The 27,756-nt window shown below is 50.0% G+C and overlaps 1 protein-coding gene across 4 annotated transcripts in view; it reads left to right on the top strand.

Annotated features, from left to right (window-relative positions):
- The window catches only part of CAMK2D (calcium/calmodulin dependent protein kinase II delta), a 156,454-nt gene that overhangs the window by 54,657 nt on the left and 74,041 nt on the right, over positions 1 to 27,756 (top strand). For all 4 annotated transcript variants that reach the window (XM_081134328.1, XM_081134327.1, XM_081134326.1 and 1 more), the window contains exon 3: positions 17,439 to 17,498. In XM_081134328.1, coding sequence (XP_080990454.1) covers positions 17,439 to 17,498 — 60 coding nt within the window. The remainder of the gene's footprint in view (positions 1 to 17,438; positions 17,499 to 27,756) is intronic.

Below are 27,756 nucleotides of genomic sequence, written 5' to 3'. Positions count from 1 at the left end.
TTTGTAAATATTTAGCACAATAGGAATTAACACTGTCAATGTAAACCATCTAAATTTACTATTTCTCCAAAAGTCCACAACCTGAAGATTATGGACATGTTTCTATTTAGTGAGTGAGAATATCAAATTGATTTTACCTATTTTAAATATATTTTATCAGAAGGACCAAGGATGCTGTCCCGTCCTGTTGAGATGGGGTTGAGTCGCCATGTTGGCATAGGAATGGAAGAGATTGGTCAACAGGTGACAGGCAGACAAGGCACCTGGAGCTCATGAAGAACTCAGTTTTTTCTTAGAGAACGGGAGGTTGAAGATTGAGACACTCAGCAAGGACCCTTAAATTATTGTGAATTTTCTCGGCAGCACTTGAAGCCTTGCTGGTGTAAATGTCTCATGGTTGACTTTATTCGTCCCACGTGTTCTATTGTCCTCTGTCCTTGTCTCAGGAGTAGGGAGAATATCTCATTAAAGCACAAAACAGATTCTGTTCATTGGCCGCACTTCCCTCACCTCCCATCTCAGCAGTGCGGCCAGTGTACTTGGGACTCCCCAGCCTCTTGGGAGCATTTACTAATCTGCTTAGATGCAGCTGCAGCCTTGGAATACTGGGGCCGGGAAAAGTCGACCCCGCCTGACAGCATTGCCTTTGTTCCCACCGCGACACCGTGCCCTGTGTGCATGCAGCTTCCCAGTGAGCATGCGTAGTCACCTTTACTCCTTAATGAAGCGCGTATCTTCACATCCTGACTATCAGGAGCGCAGACAGGGTCTGGGAGTCTGGACAGAGCAAGCAGGGCTTTCAGTCTTCCGGTTCTTGAAAGTGTGATGGGTAATCCATGTGCTTTCCATTTTCATGGGCAGGATTCCAGTCTTCAGGAGTATCTTTTTGTGTGAGTGATGTTGGGCTGTTGTGGATGCAGAGCAGCTCTTCATTAATTCATACTCTGTGTTGTAAGTCCCAGGACCTTAGTGAATCTCAGTGAACACTGTGCTTGTGGTAAGATCTTTGGGAGTGCAGTAATGACCTTGGTTTATGTCTGAGGGTTTTTGGGTCTTGGGTCATTCACAGCAGTCCCTGGCACAGTTCCTGTGTGACCTGTTACCAGCTTTGATAGAGAAGTATTCGGAAGACGGGAGTCTGCCCAAGACTGGGGAAACTCGTCACGCACAGACCCAGTGCTTGACTCTCAGGCTCTCAGTAGTTTGGGCGTCTGGCACAGTACCCAGTGCGTGGCGGAGTCCGTGAGTATGTCTTGAATAAATTGAGGCAAGCCCAGGACTGTTGTAAATTGGGGAGAGCTTTGTCATCATCAGACGAGGCAGGACAAGGCAGCTGGGAAATGCCCAATAATGTGGGAATCATTCAGCAGTTTGACAAATACAGCTTTGGTTAAGTGATAACAGTAACACCTCTCAGTTTCTCCCAAGTAACACCTTTTGGAAGCACTCGATTAGGGATCAGGGCCTTCATCTCCCCACTGGGAGCCTGTTTTCCTTGATTTCACAAATCACTTCCGTCGACCTCCTGGACCTTGCCGTGCCGCGGGCACTCCGGGGAGATGCTGGTTCGGCCGGGGGGCGGGCTTGCAGGCCTGTGACCTTTGTCCTCTCAGGGTTCTGTCAGCACGCTCACCAGTATAAACCCACACACGGGGTGGGTGGGTTGGGGGACTCCTGTTGCCTTCCCTCGCCGTCACATTTGAACTTTGCACGGCTGTGTTCCTGCCGTTGTCTGCCTTTGGCTCATTGTATCCTTTATCTGGCTCACTTAATCATTCTGATGTGGTGGTTCCCCACGTTGCCCCTCCTGCCGCGGTGTTCGTGGCGCCAGGACCCAGTGAGGGTGTGCCCTGTTCCATGGGCGGTGTTTCTAAAGCCCCTCGTGGGGCAGCCTATGAAGACGTCATGTAAAGCACAAACCTCCTTTCTGTGTTTGGACGGCAGTTCTGCGTGGTGTTGCGTTTGGTGTAGTTTTGATGGCTGACATGGGAGTGTGGACTTTCCCAGAGGACTTGTTCAGATTAGCAGCTACAGAAATCAATCCTCACTCGGCAATTAAGACAGTTGTTTTCCTCTGCTGAGCCTGATCTACCTAAAGGCCGTCTTATTTGACAAGGTGTGAATGTCTTTAAGGGAAATGTTTCTCTCTGTGTAGGTGTGTTTTCACGTTTGTCAGTGTTGGCATTATTCTGTCATAGTGCCTTAGGAGTTTTAGTTTGTATGTTATTTCGTAACAGAATCATCTGAGCACGTGCTTTACCTGAAATCATTTGAAACAGAAACGAAGCATGTGTGAGCGTCTCTGGGCCGATTGAACCCAGCAGGGTGGAGGAAGCAGGGAGAGTGCTCGAGGGTGCAATAGTTGGTGTTAAGGGTCAAGGCTGCATTCAGATGTCCCACCTGTATTTGGCTGCTTTTGTGTTATTGACAAGAACAGCCAAAAGCTACCCATTTTCAGCTGGTAGGTGGGTGTGCAAGGAATTGTTGAGTTCCTTATTTCTTCTAAAGCACGTGCCAGATAGAAAGCCTAGAGACTGCACATGTCCCCGTGTAGCCACCAGACAGAGGTGGTGCTGACTTGGAGCGGGGCTGCTCAGCCCCCAGTCTGACTCGATTGTGCATTCTGAGTTGGATGCAGTGTCCACCGGCCACTCAGTCACTGGTGCTGCCATCCTTTCACCCTGGGTGTGGGAGCTGTTTGAACTGGATTGGATGGATGACCTGGCTTGCCCCTAAGAAGATGGTTTGTGACCACAGGCCACATGAAATGACATTCGATGCTGATTCAGTCAGTAAACACCCAGCTGTCAGCAGTGCTTTGTGACAGGTCACCTGGGAGCACGTAGTGTCACATGGCTGGGCTCCAGCATGAGCTCCGATGCACTTACTTTCTCCGTGAGGGAAGGGGCAGGGTGGTTCAGTTTCCTGTGTGCCGTGAGGAAAAGCCCCAGTCGATAGGAAGAGGAGGACCCCGCTGTTCCTGGCGCACTCCCAGGAACCTCCCTCACACCTTTTATCACGCACACATTTGGTATGTTTCCCTTTAGGGAACAGACCCCTTAATCTTGGAGTTCCGTGTTGTGAAACTGTTCTTTTTTTGTTGTTCCACTTGAGATTTCTAAGATCCCTTTATTTTATGGGAGAGTCACTATTTGAGCTATTTAGGGTGTGGGTACACATATGGATATACCGAAACAAGAAAGGGGCTTAAATGTTTGCATTCAGCCTTGTGGCATAAAATTCAACACTAGTCAGCGTGGGTGAGAAAGGGTCTCTTATTAAGAACTCAGGGCCAAAGGCTTTGTTCTCAGTGATCATTTTGAATATGTCCAGAGCTGACAAGACCCTAGATCCTTGGGGTGTGGCTCACAATTTTTGCAGGTTTAATTTCCAAAATTCTTACCTACTCGAGGAGGAGATTCCAGAAGTGAGCTTTACCCTTCTTAAATTTAAAGGCAGATGCACCGCAGGCATAATAAACACCCTCTTCTGAGATCAGAGATCCCAAAGGAATGTTGAAGTCATAATGGCATTTAGGAAAACAGCCTCAGGTCTGGCCGCTCTGTTATTAGCGGAAAAGGGAGAAGTAACATGTTCTTTTTAGAATATCCATTGCTTGTGGGCATTTTTCTAGAGAACTGGGACAGGTGCCGAGCCTGACCTTGCAGAGGGGTGCTGGGCGACTTCTTAGGCAGAGAAATGTTCTTATTTGGATTTTATCCCTTGAAGAGAGTTTGATAAATTTTTTCTGTTACCTTCAAGGTGAAAGTTAATTTAGATTTTAGTGTCAAAGACATTGTTCAGCATCAAGTGTGTTTTAGGGCCTTGGCTTTTCTTCATCATTTATTATTTATCTTTTCAAATTGATATTTTCAAAGAAAATGATGAGAGTATTAGTTAAATGTCTCTCTCTTGGTTCCCAAAGATATTATTTATTTTAAAATATGGACAGTTTTCATGACTATACTGGCATGAAATTAAAATGTTCTACTCAGCACTTTCTACAGTGTTACTGATTTTTGCTTCTTTCGCCGTTGTTAGACAGTTTACTTTGTGCACTTCCATGGGCTTCCTCTCATGTCTGCACTGCGATGACGGAGGCCTGTTCAGATGACGTCAGGTGTCTCAGCCCAGGAGATGCACAGGGTCTGGGAGACAGACGACTGCCCTGCCCCGGGAAAGGCTGCTGAGCCGGGACATGGGCGTGGAGGACATGAGATTCGCCCGTCCTGGGCTTGCTCTCTCCTGGCGCCTCTCTCAGGCCTGTCCGGTGGAGTTGGATCCATTCCGCAGGGGCTCCGGGGAAAAGCAGGCCTGTCGTCTCCGGGACCCCATGCCCCTATCCGGGAAGAGCCGCTGCCTGTATCGCCGCTCAGCACGGGGTTTGAAACTGACCTCAAGACTTCGATCTGCTTGTTTATTTTTAGAAGTAATAACAGTTTAGCTCTCTGAGCCTGGATGTTGTTTCTGGACTGAAGAATAATGTTATTTTTCTGAGAAATAGAATTTTGAATTTCAAATGGATTTTTGGTAAAGATTTTTGCAACTTTTCCAGTAAATGGGACCCTGGGCAGAAAGAAGGGTGGGAGGGAAGCAGTGTTTCCTGCTGCCCTGTCGCTGACCCTCGGCTGGCAGGGTCACCAGGGGTGTGCCCTCTCCCTTGTCCCTCCTGCTGCGCGTCCCTTGCATACAGAGACGAAAGATGCACTCACCCTTGTCAGTCATTGCTGTCCAAGTTCCTCAGTCCTAGTTACATTGATCCCTGCATACCTCCTAGGTTGTCTATAGGGAGTGCATTTATGTTGACCACTTGTGACTTTGCATATCTATCAGTTTGCCTGGAGATTTGGATACACACGCACCCCTGGCTTGGAATTATGTGTTCACTTGCATGGTGTGTGGTTATCCTGTTTGGACAGCTGTAAGAGAGATGTCTTCACAGATCCACTTAATTCTTACAGGTACAGTTTTCATTAGACTCGTAATTGAAATCCGTGCCTATAATCTTTCCTTCTCTAGTTCCCTCCTTCATACTATCATCAACTTTATTTTTCTAAAATTACAATAATAGCCAGCACTTTAGTATTGCTTGCGATATGCCAGGGACCAATCTGTGTTTATATGTAAATATCTCAACAACTGCACGAAGTAGGTGCTTTAACACTCTCATTTCATAGAAGAACAAGGGGAGGCATAGAGAGGTCTGGGCCTCGGGCACAGGCTCATGAGTGGCGAAGCTGACATCTGTACCAGGCAACCTAACTCTGGGGTCCGCACCCTCACCCGCTGGGCTGTACCCCGAACAAACCCAGACTTGTCGCCTCCCATTCTCAGACCCCAAGTTCTCCGCAGCAGGAGGCCCTGTCCTCCCAGCACAGGAGTGATCTGTGGGCTTTTCAAGGGTCCTACCGGCTCACGGTTGATGTCTTTGTCCACAGGCAGGCATTTGGACTCTTGGCTCTTCCCCCAGCACTCAGTATCTTTTCTGAGTCTGTAGTGTTAGCCACACTTTCCTTTTTGTCCAGAATTGAGCTCACTGCCTTGTGACGGGAAAGCCCCTGCCCTCTTCAAAGCCAAGCTGAACGTCACCTTTCATGCCTCCCTCGTGGCAAAGTGGCCTTTCTTCTTGCGGTGTTCCCTGTCCCCGCAGCTCTTAGCATGTGGGTCTGTGCCGGTACTTCCCTCATCGGTGGTGGTGTTTACCTGTATGGCTTTCCTTCTGGACCTGCGGGGCTTCCTGAGGGCAGGGACCTGTTTTCCCAGCGCTGTGCCCTCAGCACACCGAGCAGAGCCCTGCTGCAGAGGCGGCATCCCGAAATATGTCAGTGTTTAAGGAAGTCAACATCGAGTCAACTGGCACCCTCGGTTTGTGAGGAGACAGGTATCCTGAACCTGGCTGCGGCCCTGTATGACAAGAGAAGGTCTCCTGTGCTGTCCACTGGGAGCACTGTGTCCTGCTGCGACTTCTCGTGACCTTCGGCACCCAGACTCAGCCTGGGTGCAGGCCGTCCTGTCTTGGGTGCTGCTGCGAGAGGCCTGTGGGTGTTTAGTCAGTGCTTCCTGTGCAGGTGTAGAGGGTGGTGACATCCTGAGGCCAGCCCGTTGCACCCACTTACAGTAGTTTCTCTCCTGCGTGTGTAAGAGGCGGGTGGGCCGCCTGTCCTGGAGCAAGATTGCTTAAATGTCGTGAATGGGGTAGGGTGGCACGTGTACTGCGCTGAAGATTTTTGCTCCTTGCTCTTGTGCTCAGCTTAATTTAGAAAGTCAGCCCCAGTGTCGATGAGCAGTGAGGGGGGCCCGAGCACCCCCTGTATTCTGTTTTCTTGATTGTGTGTCATCTGGCTCAGGTGTGTGAAGGGAAACTGGTAGAGGACTGGACATGGAGAAGCCGAGGCTTTGTGGGTTTGGTGGTGCCCTGACGGGGAGCACCTGTGCTGACCCGCCTGGTCCAGCAGACTCAGTGACTCGCTCGGACCTTAATGAGGAACGTTTGAATTAAATTAGACACTTACTGTAGTAATATTAGTAGAGGGATGCTTTTCTTGTGTTTACTGTACTAAACGCTAAGATGATGTAACTTCTAGTTTTAAATAAGATAAATGCCAAATTAAAGGTCTTTGCATGAGCTCAAGCATGGAGTGTGAGACAGGTGGGCACTGTCTGAGGACTCCAGGCACCGGGGTTGTAGTCAGAAGGCAGCAGTGCGCGTCAGGCGCGGCCGACTTCACTGCGCTCGGATTTCATTCAGTGCCGAACCGGGACGTTCACGTCTGAGTGGCGCTGAAATAAACTAGGGACTTGAATTAAAGCGCACAAAATTTAAAAATGAGTTAAAATAGTGAATGATAATCTGCATTTTAGAAAATTTACTGGAACTAAATTTTTAAATTTGTAAAAATCTGAGTAGTTTTTCTTATATACCTTATTCTGGTTTTAAAGCAGTTTCTATCTAGAAATTATTTTTTAAAAAACTAATGCATTAAAAGCAATACCTTGTTCTTCCTCCTATGTCAAAGCAGCTAAAACATTAGCTCCTGGTTGGGGAGAGATGCTGTGATGTCTGTGATCTGATTTACTTCGTACAGTTACTCTGTGAGCACAGACTGGAGGCCGAGCAGGACTCGGGCCCGGGCCTGCTCCGTCCCGGCTCTGTCGCTGGGTCGAGCAGCTCATTTGTGTGCAGCTCCCTGAGCTGGGACGCAGCCATGGTGGAATTGCAAAACTAATCAGACCACCAGTTAAAGCTGGAAAGGCTGGTCCTTATGTTGGGTATATTATTTGGCGTATTTTAAGCAGAAGGTACCTAAATAAAAGGTTTTTCCATATTTCATTTGCCGGTTAAATCTCAATAGCGGGTCTGATTAGAGGGTGGGCTGACTGGGTATTTATCTGTGATTTTTGCCCCTCAATATATGCTCACCTGTACCTTGTAGCTTGGTGTGAGCTCAGGATAAAATCTGAAATCACATTTCTCAGAACAGTCTTGGCGTTTTCCGTGACTCAGGAGGGATCCACTGAATCGGCCGTGCGCTCACTGTCTGCACTGAAGATAAAGGGCACCCAGTGCATCTCGCTTCTCACTGACAAGGAAGGGGCACACAGGACAGACAGAGGAAGGAGGGGAAGAGAAATATTCCTGACATTAAGTCCAGCTGGCAGCAAACCGAATCTGTGTTTCAGCAGATGCAGCCCCCGGGGCAGTGGTGGCTGGTCTGCCCTCCCTGCCGACCTACTGAGGGATTGTAGGGAAGTTACAAACGTTCCTTTTGTCCTTCGTTCTCGGACTCTTTGTCTCGGGCTCTTTGTGAGCTACCTGTCTCTCAGGGAGATGGTGAAGATTAATTATACCCCGCCGGCCAGGTGCCCAGCGCTGCCCTAAGAAAGGTGTCCATCAGTCAGACCTGTCATCGAGTCCCCACTGCGTGGTGCCATCATTCCATGTCCCTACATTCAGGCCAAGGACAGGTTTTCCCGTGGCACAAACAGCATTTTTCTTCTAGTTGTGTGTGACCAGGCAGGTGTCCCCTTCTGTGAAAGGAGCAGCAGGTAATTCCAGCGGGACCTGACCCCTGCTTCTCCTGGGCCACCGGACTTCTGGGGCCTGGTGCGTTGGAGAGCTGTGGCAGACAGGGAGTGTGCCACCGGGACCCGCTCCCGGGAGGGCCCTGCTGCCGGGCTTGGCTTCGGCTCCCATCACAGGCCGCCTCTCACTTGGCCAGAGGGCCCCTCCTCCCTTTCTTTTACAAGTATTGATCTCTAACTACCCTGTCCGCGTCCACAGACCTGATCTGACAAGACCTGCAGAGGGAATTCCTCAAATAAGCACTCTTTATAACAGGCTGTCTTGTGTCTGCAGCTTACTCATTTGGAAATATTTTCATATTAAAACCACACACCTTGTCAGCCTTGGGATGAATTTTTGTATGGGATGGTGTGTGGACTTTCCACTGGACACGAAGCCTCTTAAGTTCTTAGTTCTCTTAGTGTCCTTTGTAGTAAGTTTGTGTATGTGTGTTTTTAAATCACCATCTTTATTCCTGAGTGAATCTTCTGTAACTTTTTGTTTAGTCTTTGGAAGGAGGCCTTGGCCGTGACAGCTCTCCAGCCTGCACCCGCCTTCGGCCCTGAGGGCTTGGCGCTGGTCTTCAGGCGCCTCGAGCTGAGCGCCCCAGAAGCCCCGTCCTCCTTCCCCTCTGCTCTCTGTTCTTCCCGAATGGTTGGATGTGCTTATCTGTCTCTTCAGAAACTAGAAGTCTGACTCATTATAAGGAATGTATGCGAGCATCTCTGTGAAAGTAGAGTTTATGTTATAATGGGGCTGTTTCTTTTCTGTGCTTTAATTTCCAATTTGCATTTAGAGTTGTGGCTTAAATATTTTTAATATTTTGAAATAAGAGTTGTCAGAAGTCAATTAGGTAACTCTAAAAATTTGCTGTCTCCCTATCCATGGTTAAGGGACATGACTTAGTGTTTCCTTTTTATGATATTATTCATTTCTGAGCCAAGATCCGAGGAGCGGAGGCGGGGAATCTGTGACTAGTGCACATGGCAGACAGCTAAGCAATGTTAGAGAAAAGGAAAGGGCTCGGGGGAAGCGAGCGTCTCAAACAAGAGCACATACTAGCTGAGGCGAGGATCAGCGTGGCGTGTGTGGCGTACGCCTCGTCAGCTGCAGGAAGACTGTACGTTTAATGAGCTCTTGAGCATTAACAAATCTTCATGCATCTTAGCTCATTTTCATCTCAATACTGTTGCTACAACCAGACCCCTAGAGCAGTGCCATGTGGATGGAGTGTGATCAGGAACAGAACTGAACCAAGGCACAGTACATCTGAATTGTTCCAAAAGGAGAACGATATTCTGTGTACAAAGCAGAGAAAGAAGCTACATCCATGCTATTAGAAGTCAGGAAAGTGGTGACTGTGGTGTGGGAGCCAGGGCCTGCGAGCATGGGCCTCTGGGTCCTGGTCATGGGCAGGTTCATCTGGGGAGGATCATTGCACAGTGTACTGTGGCATGTGCAGTTTTCTGTTTGTGTTTATGTGTCAGTATTTTCAAAATGTCAGGCTAGGGAGATGCCCTGGGGTTGGGTGTACTTTGCTTCCACCTGGACCTTTGAGACTCCTGGAAGCAGGTATGGAACCAAAGAGATCCGTCAGAGGGAGGGTATACCAGCAGGGAGGTAGCACGCACAGGGCTCTCGGCTGGAGGACTCGGCACCTTTGCAGAATCAAGGGAGGCCGTGGGGCTGGAGGAGAGGGTGTCTGTCGGATGCAGAGGAACGTAGATGGTGAAGGGGATTGTGGGTTGGACCAGCAGAGGAGTCAGTGGGTGCTGGTCCTGATGGTTTGGAGGAAGTTAGTTACCTAGCAGACCTTGAACAAACCGTGGAAAGTGAGGCCCTGGTGGTTGAAGATGGGGATTTCAGCCTCCAGGGTGACACATTTCAGGGAATGGCTACAAGGGTGGTGACTGTGGGGGTGGAGGGACGGTCATGGAATCGAAGAGGCCAGGGACTGGGGGACTGTGGTCAGGCACCCCCGTGTTTTGCAGGGACCCGGAGTTGGCAGGCTAGGGGGAAGCGAGGCTAATGAAGGGCTCAAAGGGTGGGGGTGGGGCGTGGACACGGAGGAGGGAAACCACGCCAGCCCAGTAAACTTTTCTTGAGATTGGAGTGGTTTGTAGGACGGCGACAGCCTGGATTTTGGATGGCGTTTCTTCCCTATTTCATTCTATTCCTGCATCCTCACGTAGAGTGAAACCTGAACTCAAGGAGTCTCTGCATCCGGGCTTCAAGTTCCAAGATGACAGAAAGGGTCTTCATCGCAGGTGGAGCCTGTGTCCGCCTTCCTGGCCTTCCCAGGGCAGGGTCACGCTGGTGACAAAGCACATGGTGCCTGCGGCCAGGTGAACAGCACCGTCCTGGAGATGGAGGGCTGTTGTGTTTTCAGGAGCCTGCGTTTATAAACGTCACATGGCGTTTCTCCTGTGACCAGTTACTTTTCTGTACATTATTTACACAGTAGGCTCATGTTTTCTCTTCCAAAAGTGAACTTTTAATCAGTAATTGATGTCTCCTCTAATTCCATTTACGGAGGGTTTTGAGGAGCCAGTTAGTCCCTTGCTTTCGGCAGAAGCTGCGCGGGACCTCTGGTGTGATTGATCATGTTTGGAGAGGCTCTTCCCCTAGCCCCGTTCAGGTGTGTAAGCTTTTATCATTTCAGTCACTTGTCACCTGGAAAATGCCGTGTATGTTTTCCAGTTGGAATCTATCATTTTGCAATAAATTTTTTCAAAAATAAAAGTAGTATTTGGGTGAAAGGTAGAGCAAGGTCGCGACACATGGTCAGGAATGGGCTGTGTGAGGGGAGGGGACTTTTGCAGCTGTCGGGAGTGTCCTGGTGGACACAGGTGCACTGGGCGCATATTTGATTTGACGGTAGGATGCTCTTCAAAGGCGTCTGTCACAGTCCCCATTTCCAGGTCACCTGGCAGAATCCTAGAGTCTCAGGTTTTCAGGAGCAAACAGTATGTGTTTCTCCCTAGTGCCTGGGGTGGTCTGTTTCCTGTAGAGCGGTAGCCATTGATTTAACTGGGGTACAAAACACAGGAAGCTCCTGGGGCTTCCCCTGCCCCCCTTCCAGCTGTTCAGGAGCCCAGTTTTGATTCTGGTAATACCTGTGGATTAACACAAACCAGAAATTGCTTTCAGTGTCACAGTGCAGACACACTGGCAGTGGGTAGGTCCTGTTCATTTCATTTCGTAGGGGAGTGGAAGGTAATCTCGTACCTGCCTGGGACAGTTATGCCTCATAGAGGTGAATGTCTTCCTCCCTCAGAGTCTGAAAGGAACCAGAGTCAGTGTAGGTGGCACCTGACACGCTCCTGTGCACATGGCACGGGGCCAGGCTGTGGTGGGAGCCGTTGCTGTGAGGACACGCAGGAGGTGGTGAGACCACACACGCCTGATGCGGACACTCACCCCATGGAGCGAGCCCCACAGCCTGTCTGGGGATCCCGCCTGCGGCTCAGAGGCTCCGCAGTTCCAGGAGTGGAGAATAGTGGGTGCCCTCCTGAGGTGGCAGAGCACACGGCGTTTCCCAGGTGCCAGTGCAGTCTGCCTGGGCCGGCCCTGGCTCTGCTTCCAGAGGCACTGACTGTGGAGGCAAAAGCAGAGGCCGTGATGGGAAGGAGGTGACAGTGAGCAGTAAGTCCAGATTCCAGACAGGACAGACATGCTAACAGAGGCATGTGATCCAACTGGTGGGCTAATGTCCTGTCCTCCGATCACTGGCACCTGCCGAACTGCTGTCCCCAGCAACTGCAGACCCTCTGCTCATGTCCATGCTGCGCCCAGAGGAGTCCAGCCACATCTCAGCCTTGCTGCCCCTTTTTGTTGCAGAAGCAGCCTCATTTCAGAGCTGACATGCCCTGACCAGTGCTGTACCATGTGACACTCTCCCTCCTCAGGTCAGGCCTGTGTTAGGTGCACCAGGGGTGTGGGTCCTCTTGTCCCCCCTCACTGGGGCTGTTGGGGCCCTCTAGACAGAGCTGTGCAGAGTTGCAAGTTCAAAATGAAAGTATAGTATTTAATTATGAACTTAGAAACCTTCTCCTGACTGAGGATGGCGGTTTAAATCCGTCCACATTGTGCTCAGGGTTTGTAATACGGGGACCTTTCAGCAGCTCCTTCTGCCTGACTGCGTTTTAGACTTGGCCTGCTTAGCGGAGGAGCCTGCTCCAGCCCCAGGAGTGCCTCACTGGGCTGGAAGCAGTTTCCCCAAGACAGTGTATTTAGAGTGGGGCTCCAACCGCTCTGTAAAGGCCTCCGAGGAGCCACAGGGCGGACGCCTGGCAGCTCCTGCGCGCCAGGTGTGGGGTTGTGGGTGCTTCCATGTGTTTCTCGTGCCTGTTCACAGCAGTGTGATACAAGGAAGGCAGTCACCTGTCCACGTACCACTTAATGCACGTGTGTCAGTGTGCACGGCCCCTCCTGGAGGTGCACGCAGACACTCGTGCGCGTGGAGAAGGAGCCGTGCAGAGGCGAGGCGGCCCTGCAGCTCCTCACACCTCAGGGGCGCTGCGTTCTCTTTGGAGGGTGGTGGCCAGCCAGGCTGGGTCCTGGGATGGGGAGTCTCTCTCACTTGGACTTTAGTTTCTTTGAAACTGAACAAATGTGGACAAGTTGAGGATCGAGTTGGGCTGGTTGTCCTGTAGAAACCAGAGAAGCAGGATGAGCCTCCCTCAAAACCGGGCGGAACCAAGGCTGAGATCTCAACCCAGCGCAGTACCCCGGCCCTGGGCGGGGAGGCAGGGCCGGAGGGGGACAGGGACTGCCTGCTGTGGCTGCAGCTCCTCCCGCTGCTGTGATTCCCAGGGTGGGGGTCTGCCTGTGCGGGTGGCATCCAGGTCTTCCCCAGGATGTGCTTGTGCACTTGGCATGTGTGCCTGTGCGTGGGGGTGGGGCCGGCTGACCAGTCGTGGCAGGAGGCCAAACCCCTCCCTTGCCCACACCATCCTGGCACTGGCTGTGCTCACAAGGCACCTCCGTGTGGCAGGTAGGGAGCAGATGGGGACATACCTCTGAGGCCTCCGAGGCCTCCCTGAATTAGAGCAGGGTAGTGATCGATGCTAAGGGTGGTGGCCTCGGGTGCAGGTTCCATGGCGCCATCTTGGTAAGCAGGCACTGACCACGGTTCCTGGGGGCAACCACGTGAAGCCACCACGTGAGGCTCAGGCCTCGGAGGGGACGCACTGCTGCGGTTCCCTGGTCAGTAGGCTGTGGTGGCGCCTTCATGGAGCTTCGGCGAGGCCCTGCTGCTCTCGCGTCTGTGAGCAGAGTCACCGCTGAACGACTCCACTTTGATTTGGAAGCGGAGTGAAGGGTTTACTTCAGTAGGAAAAATGAGTTCACATTTTTCACCTCATTTCAAATAAAATCTTTTTAAGTTAAAAAAAGTATCTTAAAGCTGGGAAGAAATAAGTACATTTCTCAGAATTCCCAGAAACCTTTAAAGTTGCGAGTTCTCCGTGCTGGGTAGTGCCCTTCCCTGCTGGCTCCCTGCCTGTCTGGACTGAACCGACTGTTCTTCAGACACGTTTCCAGGGCAGCTGGCAGCCTGGTGTTGCCGGCCTGACCGTGTGCAGCCTGAAGGGGTGTCTTCCTCAGCCGACTGTGGGCTTGGGCTTCGGAGGAAGCACAGAGATGCACGGGGGCAGTTGGGGGCGTTAGTAACTGAAGTGGTGGGGAAGTGCTGTGCATGCACTGCGGGGCGGTGGTGACGTGCCGCAGGGTGCTCACCTGCCCCGCCTCCCGTGCAGCTGCAGAGCCGGGGCTGGGGAGGTGGTTTCTGTGGCTGTTGTTGCCCATGGAAGCCAAGGGGAAGGAAGTGTTAAGTGAGACACCCGTCTCCATCAGGATAGCTGCAGAAACAGCCTTGTGGTGACAGGCAGGCAGTGACGCCTCTCACCTGCCCACGCCCTCGGCAGCAGAGCTGGAACTGGATCGGGTGTGTTTTCAGTGTGAAGCATTTCCACGCTTGCTGAACCCTGGCTGGAGTGAAAGCGTCAGTTCTGTCCTCACGATTGGGATGTGACAACACTCCCCGGCAGGATGGTGCAGAGCACATGGGGTGTCTGAAGGAAGAGGCCGGCCGTCGGAGAGGAGACTCGTGAAGACGCAGCCCATGGTTGCCTGTGTGGCAGCCTCTGGGACGGCCCCGGGGCTCTGGCCTCCTGGGGCTCCTGTCCCTGTGCATTCATCTCCCTTCAGAGGGGCCAGCCTGCTTCCAACCAGTGTTCTGTAGCTGATGTGATGACGGGTCACTTCTGTGATTAGCCAGGTGAGAAAGGCAGACTCGTTTCCTTGGCGACAGTGAAGCACGTGGAACCAAGGGCAGCTTCCAGCCCCAGCCAGGTGGGAGCTGAGACCCTCATCTCAGCAATTCCTGAGGGCCGGTGGGGCCACCGCCACTGTGGGTGTGGAAGCACACTCTTCCCAGTGCAGACAGGGGGTGACACTCGAACCCTGAACCCTGGCCAGTGCTTCCCTGCAGCCCGAGACAACCCAGCAAAGGGCGCGGTTAAACTGGGCCCAGGCTGAGCCGCAGAAACTTTTTTTAGGCATCTGTGAGTGCGTGGCAGTTTGTTCTGTAATAGTAGGAAGCTAATACACAGCTAGATGGGTTAGCCTGGGCTGCTATAACCATGTACCACAGATGGGGAGACTTCACAGCAGAGATTTATATCCCCGCTGTGGAGTCTGGAGAACGGAAGGCTGAGACCCGGTGTAGGCAGGCTGGTTCCTCCTCAGGCCTCTCTCCCTGCGGGCAGATGGCCATCTCCCCGCACGCACGGGCTCTCTCTGCAAGTCCTTTGTCTGACCTTTCTGATAAGGCCACCAGTCATATTGGAGTGGGGCCCACCCTAATGGCCTTATTTTAACTTAACTGCCCCTTTACAAGCCCTCCCTCCAAATGCAGTCCTATTGTGAGGTGGTTAGGACCAGAACGCGTGATTTCACAGAGGACAGTGAGGCCATCAGGGCAGGCCCCGTGGGTTCTGGGATCCCTTTTCCACAGCTGAGACTCTGCACCATTTTTGTCAGTAAAGGTCTTTTACTACCTTGTTTATCTTTGTTTTAACATAATTACACATGAATGAGATTGCTGCTATGTGTATTAATCTCTGTTAATGATTATATTCTATGTCTCATGGTTTTGCATATATATTTGTGTATCTCCATAACAAAATTGTAGATCCTGGGAGCACAGCTTTTCACGTGCTCCTGTGTGACACTCTACAGTGTTACAGGTGTGTTAGGTACACTTCCAGAACGTGTGTTTTATGTTTAGTTGTCTATTTAAATAAGAATACTCTAGAAGTAGCTTTTCTTAAGAATGAGGCGATGGGGCCTTGAAGAATTTGCATATATTTGAAGTATGAGCAGTTTCAGATAGTGGTACGGCCAGAGAGTGCCTGTCTTTGCATTTGGCCATTTGGAGATAGTGAGCACCCTGTCAGACCCCACCCAGTGCTGCGCTGGTTCATTCCAACACTTTTCTTTGGGCTCTTAACAAATAGTTTCCCAAATTACTTACCTGCAAATGGTAGAGAAAATTATTTTAGGCATAAATATACATTTGTACATTTGTATATGTATACGTGTGGGTCAGTTAGATGAATGTGTGTGTACGTGGGGGCGAGAGCGCAAATGATGACAGTGGGTGAAGTGTTAGGAAGAGGTGTATCTTGATAAATTGTGTACAGGTGTTTTTATATGATTCTTACTCAATTTTTTTGTGTTTCATTTATTTTCAAATAAAAGTATAAAATTTAAATGCTGTCACGTTAATATGTAATGGGTTCATTATTGTTTTTAAATGAATCAAATATATCAGATTTCCTCAGTTGTATTTGTAATAGAGTAAATATTAATAGATCTAATTCACATAAGCAGAAGCTCTTTGGGGTTCTAGATCATTTTAGGAGCATGAAGGGTCCGAGAGCACAGAGCTGAGGGCCAGTGGTAGGGACTCTCCCTGGGGGGTCAGGTTGGTGCCCCCACGTTCTCTTCAGGCTGGTTTATGACATTAGTTAATGAGAGCTGATTGGTAGATGCCCCTTACTAATTTTATAATGTAGAGAAGCAAACTCTCTGTGTTTTGGATTTGTTTTGTATTTGTAAACGAGGGGCAGTAATATTCCCTACCTCAGAGGCTCTCTCTCTGTACAAGGGCGCCCAGGTCCTGGCCTCCACAGGGCTGCCGATGCACGTGCTTGTTCTTGCCTCTCTCTGCCCCTCCCATTTGTGCTTTGGCTAGTGACTTTGGTGTAATTACGTTCACATGAACCATGACAGAGACACCCAGGAGAAGCATCAAGTCATTCGTAAAGTGCATGTTTGTAGCGTTCCTGCCCTTCCTAGAATTGCTAGGGGACAGGGAAGGTGAGGACCAAGCAGTGTGGAGCTTGGGGTGTCCGTGGTGTGAGGAAGAGCATGGCGACCGAGGACGGTGGCGACGACAGCTGTGGGAGCATGGCTGACAGGAAATGTGTCCGGAGAGGGAGCACGTCTCCCTCGGCCAGGCTGCAGCGAGCCCTACTCGCCTGATTCCATGGGTGTCCCGGCTTCCAGAAATGCACCCTGTTTCCCTGTGTGTCTGCTGCTTATTTGAATTGTTGCAGCGATATACACTTAGGGGAGAGAAGAAAAGAACACCATTTAAAAAAATATGACATTGATTTCAGAGAGGAAGGGAGAGGAGGGAGAGAGAGAAACATCAGTGATGAGAGAGTTGTTGTTGATCGGCTGCCTCCTGCAGGCCCCCTACTGGGGATCCAGCCAAAACCCAGGCATGTGCCCTGACCGGGAATCGAACCCTGATATCCTGGATCCTAGGTCGACACTCAACCTCTGAGCCAAGTTGGCCGGACAGAATAGCACTGTTTTGTGCCATTTTCACTGTTTTCCAGCATGAAATCAATGAAAAGGGAAGAAAATTAGGTTGCTAAAAATTATGTTATGTTTATGTAACTCCATATTCAAATGATTAGTTTTTATTTTTAATTTTTATTTTTTAAAATATATCTTTATTGATTTCAGAGAGGAAGGGAGAGGGAGAGAGAGAGAGAAACATCAATGATGAGAGAGTCATTGATCGGCTGCCTCCTGCACGCCCCGACTGGGAATGGAGCCCGCAACCCGGGCATGTGCCCTGACTGGGAATCGAACTGCGATCTCCTGGATCCTAGGTCGATGCTCAACCGCTGAGCCACGCTGGCCAGGCCCAATGATCAGTTTTTAAGAAGAAATCAAAGGACAAAGTAACTGTGCAGGCTTTCTGTCATCAGGGTGCAATGTTTATTGCCCTTTAATCTTTTCTGCCAAAGTTGTGATTCATTTTTAATTTTTATTTTTTTGTTTTTGTTTTTAACAGATCATCAGAAACTGGAACGGGAAGCTAGAATCTGCCGTCTTCTGAAGCACCCCAATATTGGTAAGCACCCCAATATTGGTGATGGAATGGGTCCTCTGTATTTAGATGCCAATTAAAGTTTTCACCACAATAAAATGTTTATTTAATAACCTAGTATTTGCAACTGTTATCAAATAGGTTCCTAACTTTTAGTCTTGATTACATTTGATTCTTTAAAGTTTTTTAAGTTTTTCCAGAAATAGCCGTTCTATATATACTGACATTTAAAAGCTCATATAAAGTATTTTTAGTTGCTGATGCCTCTGTATGTCTTCAAGGATTATTCAGCTGCAGCCGGTGAAGTTGGAGAGACAATTTGCGCCATTATTTTAGTTGCCTAAATTACTCTTCCTCTGTCCTGTAGAAGGTTTACCTTGTAATCTCTGATTCTATTCCAGAAACTAGTAAAATTATTTTAGAACATTCTCTTGAATTTTAAAATAGCATGGTAATGTTCAAAATAGAAAATCGATGGATATGAGAAACATAGAAGAAAGAAACAGAAGAAAGAAAAAGCAAGAACAACTTACTATGCTAGATGCTGCAGCAGTGGTTCTGGTCATTTTGGGGAAGTGCTGCTGGCCCAGCTCTGTCAGAGTCCTTCCCATGTGGAAGCGAGGGAGGAGGCGGTGCAGGAGAGTTTGCAGACCACTCAGAGGAGGCTTACAGCTCTGCCCTTGCTGTGTGCAGGCCCACTCAGCGTCCGTTCCTGCCTGGGAGTTTTCTGTCCTGCGTCTCATGGGCTTTCTGAGGCAGTAAACCTGAAGCATTGACCAGCTGGCCGCTGTCTAACAGGGACGTGGTTGGGCATGTGAGCATGTGCTGTGCTCCATTGCACAGGGAACAGCCTTTGCTCTCCTTCTTAGAACCGACGGAGTGATAGCTAAGAGGCAGGGACTCTGCCCTCCCCTTCCTCCACTTTATCATGTGCTCAGTTTTCTTAACTCTCAGGTGTTAGAACTTCCAGGGTGGAATTACTATATTGGACAATTTTTCTCCTGGGAAAACTTGCTACATTTTTATTTTTGTGTGTGCTCTTCTCTTGGCACAGAAGCGATAATCTGAGAACTTGCAGCCAGGAGAAGGTTTCTCCCAGAGAAACATCTTTGAAACAACGGCGGCTCCTCAGTGCTTTCTCAGTGTTCCTCTGATTTTCACAGTGACGCACACGCTTAGTGGAAAGTCCTTGGAACAGTCATGTGTGAAGAAGAAACCAGAGGGAACAGCTTTTAATACTTGTGATTATTTCTCCCACTTTATAATAAATCTCATGTATATGTTAACTTCCAGCATTCTCTTGTGGGCATTTCCATACCCCTTTAAATAAACCATGAAGATGTAATTTTTAATTGTCTCACTCCTCAAAATGGACTGAGTGTGGCCATTGCCAGGCCACGTTCTAGCCTCGTCGCTGTGGTGATGAAGCAGCAGTGATCCCACAGACAGCCCAACCGCCACAGTGACATCCCAGGGATTGCTTCCCTGCAGAGAACTGAATCGGGACAATTAGATTCCAGGAGACTTCGTGGCTACCATCAGAGACACAGTCATACCACGTTAAAGCGATAGATATTATCCATTATTCCTGCGGGGCGTGGGGTGGAGAGCTGAGCTCAGGGCTCAGTGCAGCAGAGCCCCCTGGGGACCGAGAGCCCTGGAGAGCCAGGGAGCAGAGCCAGGTGCTGGTGGAAAATGACTAGGAGGAGACATCGGGCGGGGTCTTGCTCAGCTGGCCGAAAAAGGTTCTTGTTAGAGGCATACCCAGGACCAAGACGCCAAGGGTGGGCGATGAAGAACTTGGTCACGTGTGGGGGAGGGAGGATAGCCCAGCAGGAGCCTTTGCTCAGATTCCTTAGGCAGGCTGAGGGCCCCAGAGGACATGGCCCAGGTACGCAGAGGGCCTGTGTGCAGAGAGGGCCTTAGTCCTGCTGTAGAAGCTTGTAGCGCAGGTGTCTGAGGACGTCGCATCCAAACCGACAGGAAGTTCATCAAGAAAAAGCACAAGGAGAAGGGGTTCAGACAGAGGGCCTGGGCCTTCCCTTGTTAGGGGAAGAGTTGGGGGACCAGCGTGTGACCTTCCCTGGGTGAAAGGGGTGATGACTGAGGTTGGATAGGGCTGTGTAACCAGCTAGTGTTTGCCTTTCATTCTAAGTGCTGTGGGAAGCCAGGGCAGGGTCTTAATTAAGCAAGGGGAGCGTGTCACCGTCTGACCCGCCGTCCGCTGTGCTTGAAATGTCGTAGTCACACGAGGGCTCCGTCAGTTCCTCAGAACCCAGGGTGCACCCCCCAGCCCCAAGCTCCTTGTTCCTGGGTGAGAAGGCAGATGGCTGCAGCCGCTGTCTTCAGGGAGCCCTTGCCGTCCGTGAAGAGCACCAGGCTCCTCCAGGCCCCGTGGATGGGAGAGAGCGGGCAGTGCCCTCCGCAGCCCCCTCTCTGCCCGGCCTCAGAGCCTCGGGCCAGGGGGCCGTGTGGCCCCGCGGGGAAGCGTGGCGTGGACTCTAGCTCGGCGCTAAGGCGTTGCACAGTTTGGAGAGGACATCCTGCCGCACTCAGCAAGATGTTCTCTTAGCTCATTTTTTGATCATTTTGTATCTTTTATTTTCACAAAATAGACTTATTTCCTCTTGAAATTTGGTAAACCAAATTGTTTGAGCTATGTCAACATATGTACTAAGTAAGGGAAAAAATACATTTAAGGTAGCGAATTAAAATATTTGAGGTAATAGCCACATTGTTTTCAAAGTTACTCTGTATTTCCATTGATTTTGTGCTTGATCTTTGATAAGCATCACTATTGAGAAATTTATTGAAATCTGTGGTGAAGCCCAAATAACCAAAACAGTCGGAGAAACTTGGAAGGAAGGCAGAACTCTCATCCAGCGCACCCGTGTGCGTGTGAGAACAAGCGCGGCGAGAACTGTGGCCCCGGCGTGTGAGGACATCAGGTGCGGGCCAGCTCTGCGGTTGGAGGAAGGGTACATTTTGTTGCTGGGCTGTCCCATTCTCTAAAGACCTTAATGTACACTGTTGACTTGAGAAAAGCAATACATTTTTTTGAAAGTTTGAAGAAACATACCTGCAGAAATCCACACCAGCCCAGTAAGGTAGGCCTTTCCTGACAGGTCCAGGAGGCCTTTTTCATCCTGTCCGGGTTAGTGCCTACGGCCTGTGCAGTGAGGTCACCCGGCTCGCCCACCACAACCCCAGATGCACTGCGTATCATCGGGCGGTAGGAAATTAGGGAAAGTGATCGTCACAGCCTCAGTGGACCTCACTGCCCCTGCCTGACCAGGGCTGTCTGAGCTCTGGAGCGCCTCCCACTTGCCCAGTGGCTTCTACTTGCTCTCTTTGTATTGGAGACAAAATATTTACCGCTTATTTCCTCAGAGAATTATCACAGGGAATTGGATAATTACCAGGGAAGATATATAATGTAAATAGATGGCTGGCATTGATTATGATGGGGCATTACTTACCAAGTACTGCCTAATTAATCATAATGTTTAGTAGGTTTCTTCCTGAGGACAGACATGTAACAGTGGGAAAACCTATTGCAGAAACTTTCATGTACTGTGTATATTGCATGTAATGTAATATATGATGTACAATATATTTCATCAGTCATAATACTGCAGTAACAGAGGTCTTACAGTTTATCTGTACAAACTCTTAATTTTTTTTGCATTAATAACTGAGGAAACTAAAGTCTTCTGAATCTATGTTACTCACCCACGGTCACGGCTGGACAGTGACATGCCAGCCTGAGTCATGAGACGGTCTATGCAGGAAGGTGGGACAGGCGGGTGCCTGCCTGGCAGTGGCAAGGTTGCAGAGATGTGGCTGATGCTCCCTTTCAAGGAGAATTTTGAAGTTGTTTTGGTTCACATTCATCTCCCTTCCTATAGGATAAATGTTAAGAACTTCTAATGCTAATACAAAAACCAAAACTTAGTTTTGGAGAGAGCATCAATAATACCTGCGACCTCATCTGTTGCCCCGGGAGGAGCCACTGTGCCTCAGAAGGGTGCTGAGCTGACAGCTTTGTCGTCTGCAGGAGCTGACGGGCAGGGGCTAGAGGCCAGAGAAAGCCCTCACTTTCTGTACAGCAGGCGTCCCATGCCTGTGAGTGATAAGTCACGCCATCTGGGGTTATGTAACTTTCGTTTCCTAAAATGTGAACCTGGAGGAGCCCTGGGAATGATCTAGCACATTACTTCCCTGCTGGGAGGTTTCAGTATGAAAGTAAGTGCCCAAGGTCACACACAGATCTCCAAGGGGTGGGAACGCACAGCCTGCTGGAGAACGCACAGCCTGTGTAGGCCCTTGTGAGCACTGCCTGTCTCCTTGCCCTGACCTTGGAGGCAGGTGTCGCCATGATTTAACCCCAGTCTCCCTGGGTTTTGCAAAAATCCGTGGGCCAAATATCATCTTTCTAATTTTTATGAGACAAAAGGAACATTTTTGTTTGTCGATTCGTTTCTAACAAAATTTTACCTTTTAGTTCTACTCTGCATGCAGTTTTCCTCTAAGTTCCTAGAATTTGTAAGGAACCATCCAACTCCTTGTATAATCCAATAAGTATTCATCTTAACTATTCCCAGTAGTTAGTGATCACATGATTAAATTGCCTTGAGTGTCTGTTGCTAAGAGCCCAGTTTGGAACCCTGTGCACAGTCAGGTGGGAAAGGACAGCTGGTGGAGTCAGTGTTCAGTGGGCACTCGGAAGACCGTTGGGCTTTATGAAGGGCGGTCCAGTCTTTCCCACGGTGTGAGAACTCCAACGGCATCCCAAGAGCGGTCCTCACAGTGTTCTCCGCAACCTCCCCCGGCCATCGGGTGATGCCTGACATCACACGGTCTGTAATTACACTAGAATAGGCAAGGTATATTACCACACAGCCTCCCCTGGTGACTCCCAACAGGTACTAGGTAATTTAACACTATTCAGTAGTAAAAAGCAAAGTATGCTTATTTAAGTTCACCCTTTATTTGATTCAATCTCACCTCGTGTCTTGATTGTTTGGTGTGGAGGTTTCAGTATCAGAACGCCTCCCTGTCTCTGGAGCAGAGCATCTTCCTCTAACCAACCTGAGAAGCAGCAGAGTTTTCCCCAGCAAGCAAATGTTTCCAAAAATTCTCATGATCTACTCTAACTTTCTCTTCTTTTGTTCATTTAATATAGTGCCAGTGTGTAGTCTTTATAATTTTGGGTTGAAAGTTAAATCCATCATTTTTAAGTAAATAGCATATGTAGCAGGAAGGTAAAATATGGATATAAAAATTGCAGATTCAAGATATTTTAAGTTTTCTTTTAATTTACTTGGTAAATTTGGATCTGCATCCATCTATTACTGATTCCTTTGTAAATAAATTATTTTTCCATATATCAGTTGAAAAAGCCAGCTCCAGAGTTGTAAGAAGTAGTTGGATTTTATATGAAACTACAGAGAAAAATGTTCTTTTTGTTACAAATGAAGGACAATTTCTGATTAGACTTACTGGCTAGTACACTTTGACCTACCAATACAGAGTATTTATTCAAATGTATCTCTTGATTTCTTTACTAAACTATTTATTTTCATCTTGTCCTGTCTGTGGTACATTCAGGGTAGAATCCCCAACAGAGTACTGGAAATTTACAGTAGTTTCTTGAAAGCCTTGTACCACTAAAACACTGCTGTTGTTGCTGACCTCGTTTTCGTTAGGGACGGAGCTCTCTGAAATTGAAGTGGGGAGGCATAGGGCGCTATTTTGGTTAGCTCTGAAAATATTTCTTAAAAGCTTTTGAAAATATGCTGATACGATATCTTCTAATTTCTTAAACAGTGAGTTTTTTATCTGTGCAGTTGATTGCAGAATTAAAGAATTGCAGCAGCCTGGGGAAAGGAGACGGGAAGAGGGAGAGCAGAGGGAAAGCGTGTGGCCGCCGACTCCAGGGCGCCTTCCTTGCCAGCGGCTGGTGCTGAGCAGGGCTGGGCAGAGGAGTGCTAACTCCGCCGCAGCTAAAGCGCCGCGAGGCGACGACCAGCCCGGCGGTGGCCCCCGTCAGGCCGGAAGGCAGAGCAGGTGTGCGGCCACCGGGCAGCGGGGCCGTCCTGGGAGGCTGCTGCCCGGTGCCGCGCGGAGCGTTCAGCGACTGCCCACCGGGATGCACTGGACCATGCACAGAACTTGGCCGGTGGGAGTGGGGGCCGGACTCTAGAAAGGCGGAGGAAGGGAAAGGGCGGCGGTGGCAGGCCTGGCCCCGCTGCAGTGACGGCGGGTGAGGTGCTCACTGGCCATAGAGGTTGACTGGGGACGACAGTGCGGAGGCTCGACCGTGTGACAGGAATGTGACCTCCGAAGTGTAGAGAGTGGGGAATGATTAAAGCTTCATCAGTTGACTCACATGACTAATCAGTTTTTTAGAAGGACAGGTTTGGTGGTAAGGAGCATAATTGTTTGGATTAAGGAGAGAGCGGTGTTGAGAGAACACTGGAAAGCTGTCTGGATTGATTTGTGGGTAAGGCCCGGGAGCTCCTGAGCCCCGTGGTGGGGCTGGGTGGCAGGGGCGGTGTTGGGGCTGCTCGGGAGGCCGTGGGCAGCGGCCCCACGGGGAAGTGGGGTAAAGGGGGCTCTGAGTTTCTAGTTTGGGTGATGAGAGAGACGTTGGTCCCGTTCAGAACAGGGAATAAACGAGACAAAGAAGTTGGGAGAAATATGAAATTTAGTTGATCTGAGAGCATGATGAAATTATTTTTTTAAAGATTAGAAAATGCCTGTTTTGGGAAACCATGAACAAAAGGAACAGTAGAAACAGCGAGTGACACTGCCTAAGCCCACGCCCCGTTCTGCTGCAGCCTACGGGGCTCTCCTCCTGGGGAGGGGGAGCAGGGACCGGGGGGCTCTCTCCCAGACCAAGACGACCCCAGCTGATGGTGGGTGTCGGGCCCTCGTGTTTCTGGAGGCAGAGCAGTGGAGGTGGGTTCCTAAAGTGCCTTTGGAAACAAACAGGGCAGTCACTGCAGCAACTCCATTGCGCAGCTTGGCCTGGGGGCTTTCTCCCTTGTTTGTCCCCTGGAGCCAGGCTCTCCTCTCATGGGCCCACAGGCCGTTTGGGCTGAGGAACCAGGACTTGCATTTGATAAGTCCTGTCTGACTTCCACGTGGGCACCACGGGGACCTCTGAGAGTGGACTGTGTGTTTTGGTGGCACTTTGCATGGGAGTGAGGGTGGGTAAGGCCACACCAGCAGCTCGGGGATGAAGGGCCAGAGAAGCTTGCTGACCGACGCCCACCGTGAAGATGAAAGACCTGTAGTGTTCTTAAGAGCAGTGACAATAATTTTCTTAGGTTATTTTTATTGTAAATGAAATGTGCTTTAAAATAAATTTATATCTGAAATAGCTAACATTTTATTCTATATGAATAAAAGGAAATTATATTTGGGACAGAATATTTGGAAGTATACAAAAAGCAATATTGCTTCATGCAATACTGGATTTTTGTTTTTAGCAATAAGTTAAAATGTGTTGCTTTTATGTAGACTTATGTAAGTTTTTATGCTCACAACTGTAAGAAAATTACCAAGACTATACATCTTATTAATAGGCTTATTTTTTTGGAGCTACAATGAAGTTACTATATTGAAGATCATATTTTTTCTTCTGACAAGTGCCATCCCCGCACAATTCTCCTTTAAAAGCTGGTCATACCAAGTACCTGCTTAAGCTTATTTGCCGGGACTGCCCAGGAGGACCTGACAAAGCACACGCAGAGGGCTCAGTGTCGCCCCACGTGCGACCTTTCTTTCTGATGCTCCTCATAGCAGTCGCCTTTCCCACTTTCTAAGAACACGGCTGTACTGTGGCAAGAAGAGCAAAGCCAGGGCAGCAGTGCCTGAAGGGTGGCTTTCAACTGGGCGGTTTTGTCCCCTCGCCCTCCTTTCCGGGGACATCGCAGGGTGTGTGTCGGGGTCACGACAGGGGCTGCCTGTGGGGTGCAGCCCCTCCCAGCAGCGAGTGCTGCCTGCTGACGGAGGAGCGACAGGAGGACAGGAAGACAGACACCCTTCCCTGGTGTAGCTGTGGACCCCCTTCCCTTCTCCCTGAAAAGCCATGGAAAAAATATCCTCAGGTGAGGAAAAAAAAGAAAATGAGTCATGTGCCTGCCCTAAGTGAACAGTAAGCTGACGACGACACGTCCATGGAATCCTGGAGCAAGAGCCTCTAAAACATTCCCTGTAAGGAAAGAAGGAAAATAAAGAACTGGTTTGAGTATCACCCAGAAAGGAACAAGGGGAAGTCACAGATTCGAATTTTGTATTTTCTCTAAGTCATTCAAAATGGGTATTTATATAATGAAACTTTTTAATTTGAAACTAAATGAAAACTGTAAGTCGATGTTGACGCAGAGTGAGGGAAGTACCTCCCAGGAGCCCGGCGGGTCCCTAGCGAGGGACCCCTCTCGCCTGTGCGTCGCGAGCTAGCCGCACCCCTTTGGGTCTTCACCCCGTTGGCTGCACGTCCGTAGGCTACAGGCCCCCTCCATGGAGCTGCATTTTCGCACAAAGTTTTTCATGCAGTTTGGAGTGTTTTCAGAGACCAGTCGAGTTCAGATATGGACCTTTGGACCATAGATTCATAGTAAAACAAAACTTATTTGGAAGAAACAGTGAAATGCCCGCTCACATGTGACTCTCGTGGGGAGTTGATGGCCTCCTAATGCATGTGAAAAGATGTGCACGTTCTCTGCACGTGCCCCCGTCTCACCATGCAGGTGTGGCAGTCGGGGCGCCCACGGAGAGGAGGTGCTCCCAGCTCACTGGGGAGCCGGCCCCACGTGGGTTTGTGCCTGTGTATCCTTTCCATGGACTTTGTGAAGAAAATGAGTAGTGTCAGGACGTAGGTGTGTTTCTAGTGAAGAGAAGAAACTGCCTAGAAATCCACCGGTGGGTGCTGACGCCGGCTAATTTCCATCCTTTAAAACCCTCATTAAAACGAGCTGCATGAGGCAGCGGTGGCAGGCCTGCCCCATCACTTCACCTACCGAAGGAGGCTGAGATTTATTTAAATAAAGTACAGTGGTTCAGTCTGTCAGGTAATTTTGACAGGTCTTCTCCCCAGTTAATCTGAGTCAGTTACTGTGATGTGACAGTTGTGAGGCATCTCCCAATAAAATAAAAAAAGATGTGACTTTGTCCTGAGGTTTTTCCATAAACTAGGAAATACTTGGAGACGACGAGTGAGCACAGTGTTTGTGTTGCAGCTGCTGGTCTTTAACTTGGGAACATTTCCATATTTAATAGTGAAGCACTGGTGTCCAGCCCCATTTTAAGGGGGTCCCTCCGGCACTGGTCTAACCACGCCTGTGCCCAGAAACTGCCCAGCGGTCCACTTCCCCCAGAGGACCTTCCTGACCCGAGCCCCTCCGCGCTGCCCGAGCTTCCCTGCTCCAGCCCCTCCAGCAGGGCAGCTGAGGTATCCCTCCGGAGGGCAGGGGCTCTGGACTCCCCTGCACCCCATGCCCGCCCGCCCTCAGCGGGCACTGTCTTCCTGCAGTGCTGTCCTCGCCTGTTCTGTTTTCTGCCCCCAGCGCCCATGCCCGTGGAGGCAGGGCCTGGCCCGTCAGCTCGCGCCCTATGCCAGGTCTGCTCAGCACACACGTGCCAGGGGCCCAACAGCACACGGTGCATGTGTTTTACTAAGTGTAGATAATCTGAAGGGGACTCCCTTCTGTTAACAGAACGGGAGGAAAAGGTAAGTTCTAACCTGACAGGGCTGTTTTATTCAGGCATAGGGCTCGTCCTAGAAGCTGGGCTTCCCCTGGCTGGAATGAGTGGTGGCCCCGGGCAAGCCCGCAGCTGACAGGGACTGTGAACCCCCCAGGCACAGGGCTCCTGCCCGTGGGGCAGGTCGGCCAGCCTGTGAGTCAGCAGCTCCTGACTGCCTGCTCTGGAGGGAGGCTGCGAAAACCCCGTGCCCCTGGCTGGGTGCTGCCCTGGGCCCTTCCCTGTGACTGTCCCTGCGTATGGAGAATTAGGCGTCTGTCCACCTGCGGACACCGACCCTGCAGCTCTGTGCCCACCTCCCTGAGGGCTCGGTAAAGGTGGCCTGCTGTGGTTGGTGGGTCTCACTCTTAGACATTTATGGGATGGCCCTTAATTTGACTACTTAACCCTTTCAGAGCCAAGGCCTGTTTTTCAGGTGAGATTACCACACTGTTGAGTAAGGCCGGCTTGCCTGTCACTCCACTCCTCTGAGGAGCTGGTCCTGTCCCTCCGCCACTCCTGTCGGGCCCGG

The sequence above is a fragment of the Miniopterus schreibersii genome, assembly GCF_964146895.1.
Source record: "Miniopterus schreibersii genome assembly, chromosome: 4".
Taxonomy (NCBI): domain Eukaryota; kingdom Metazoa; phylum Chordata; class Mammalia; order Chiroptera; family Miniopteridae; genus Miniopterus; species Miniopterus schreibersii.
Note: the sequence above shows the minus strand (reverse complement) of the source record. Positions and strands in the feature narration are given on the sequence as shown.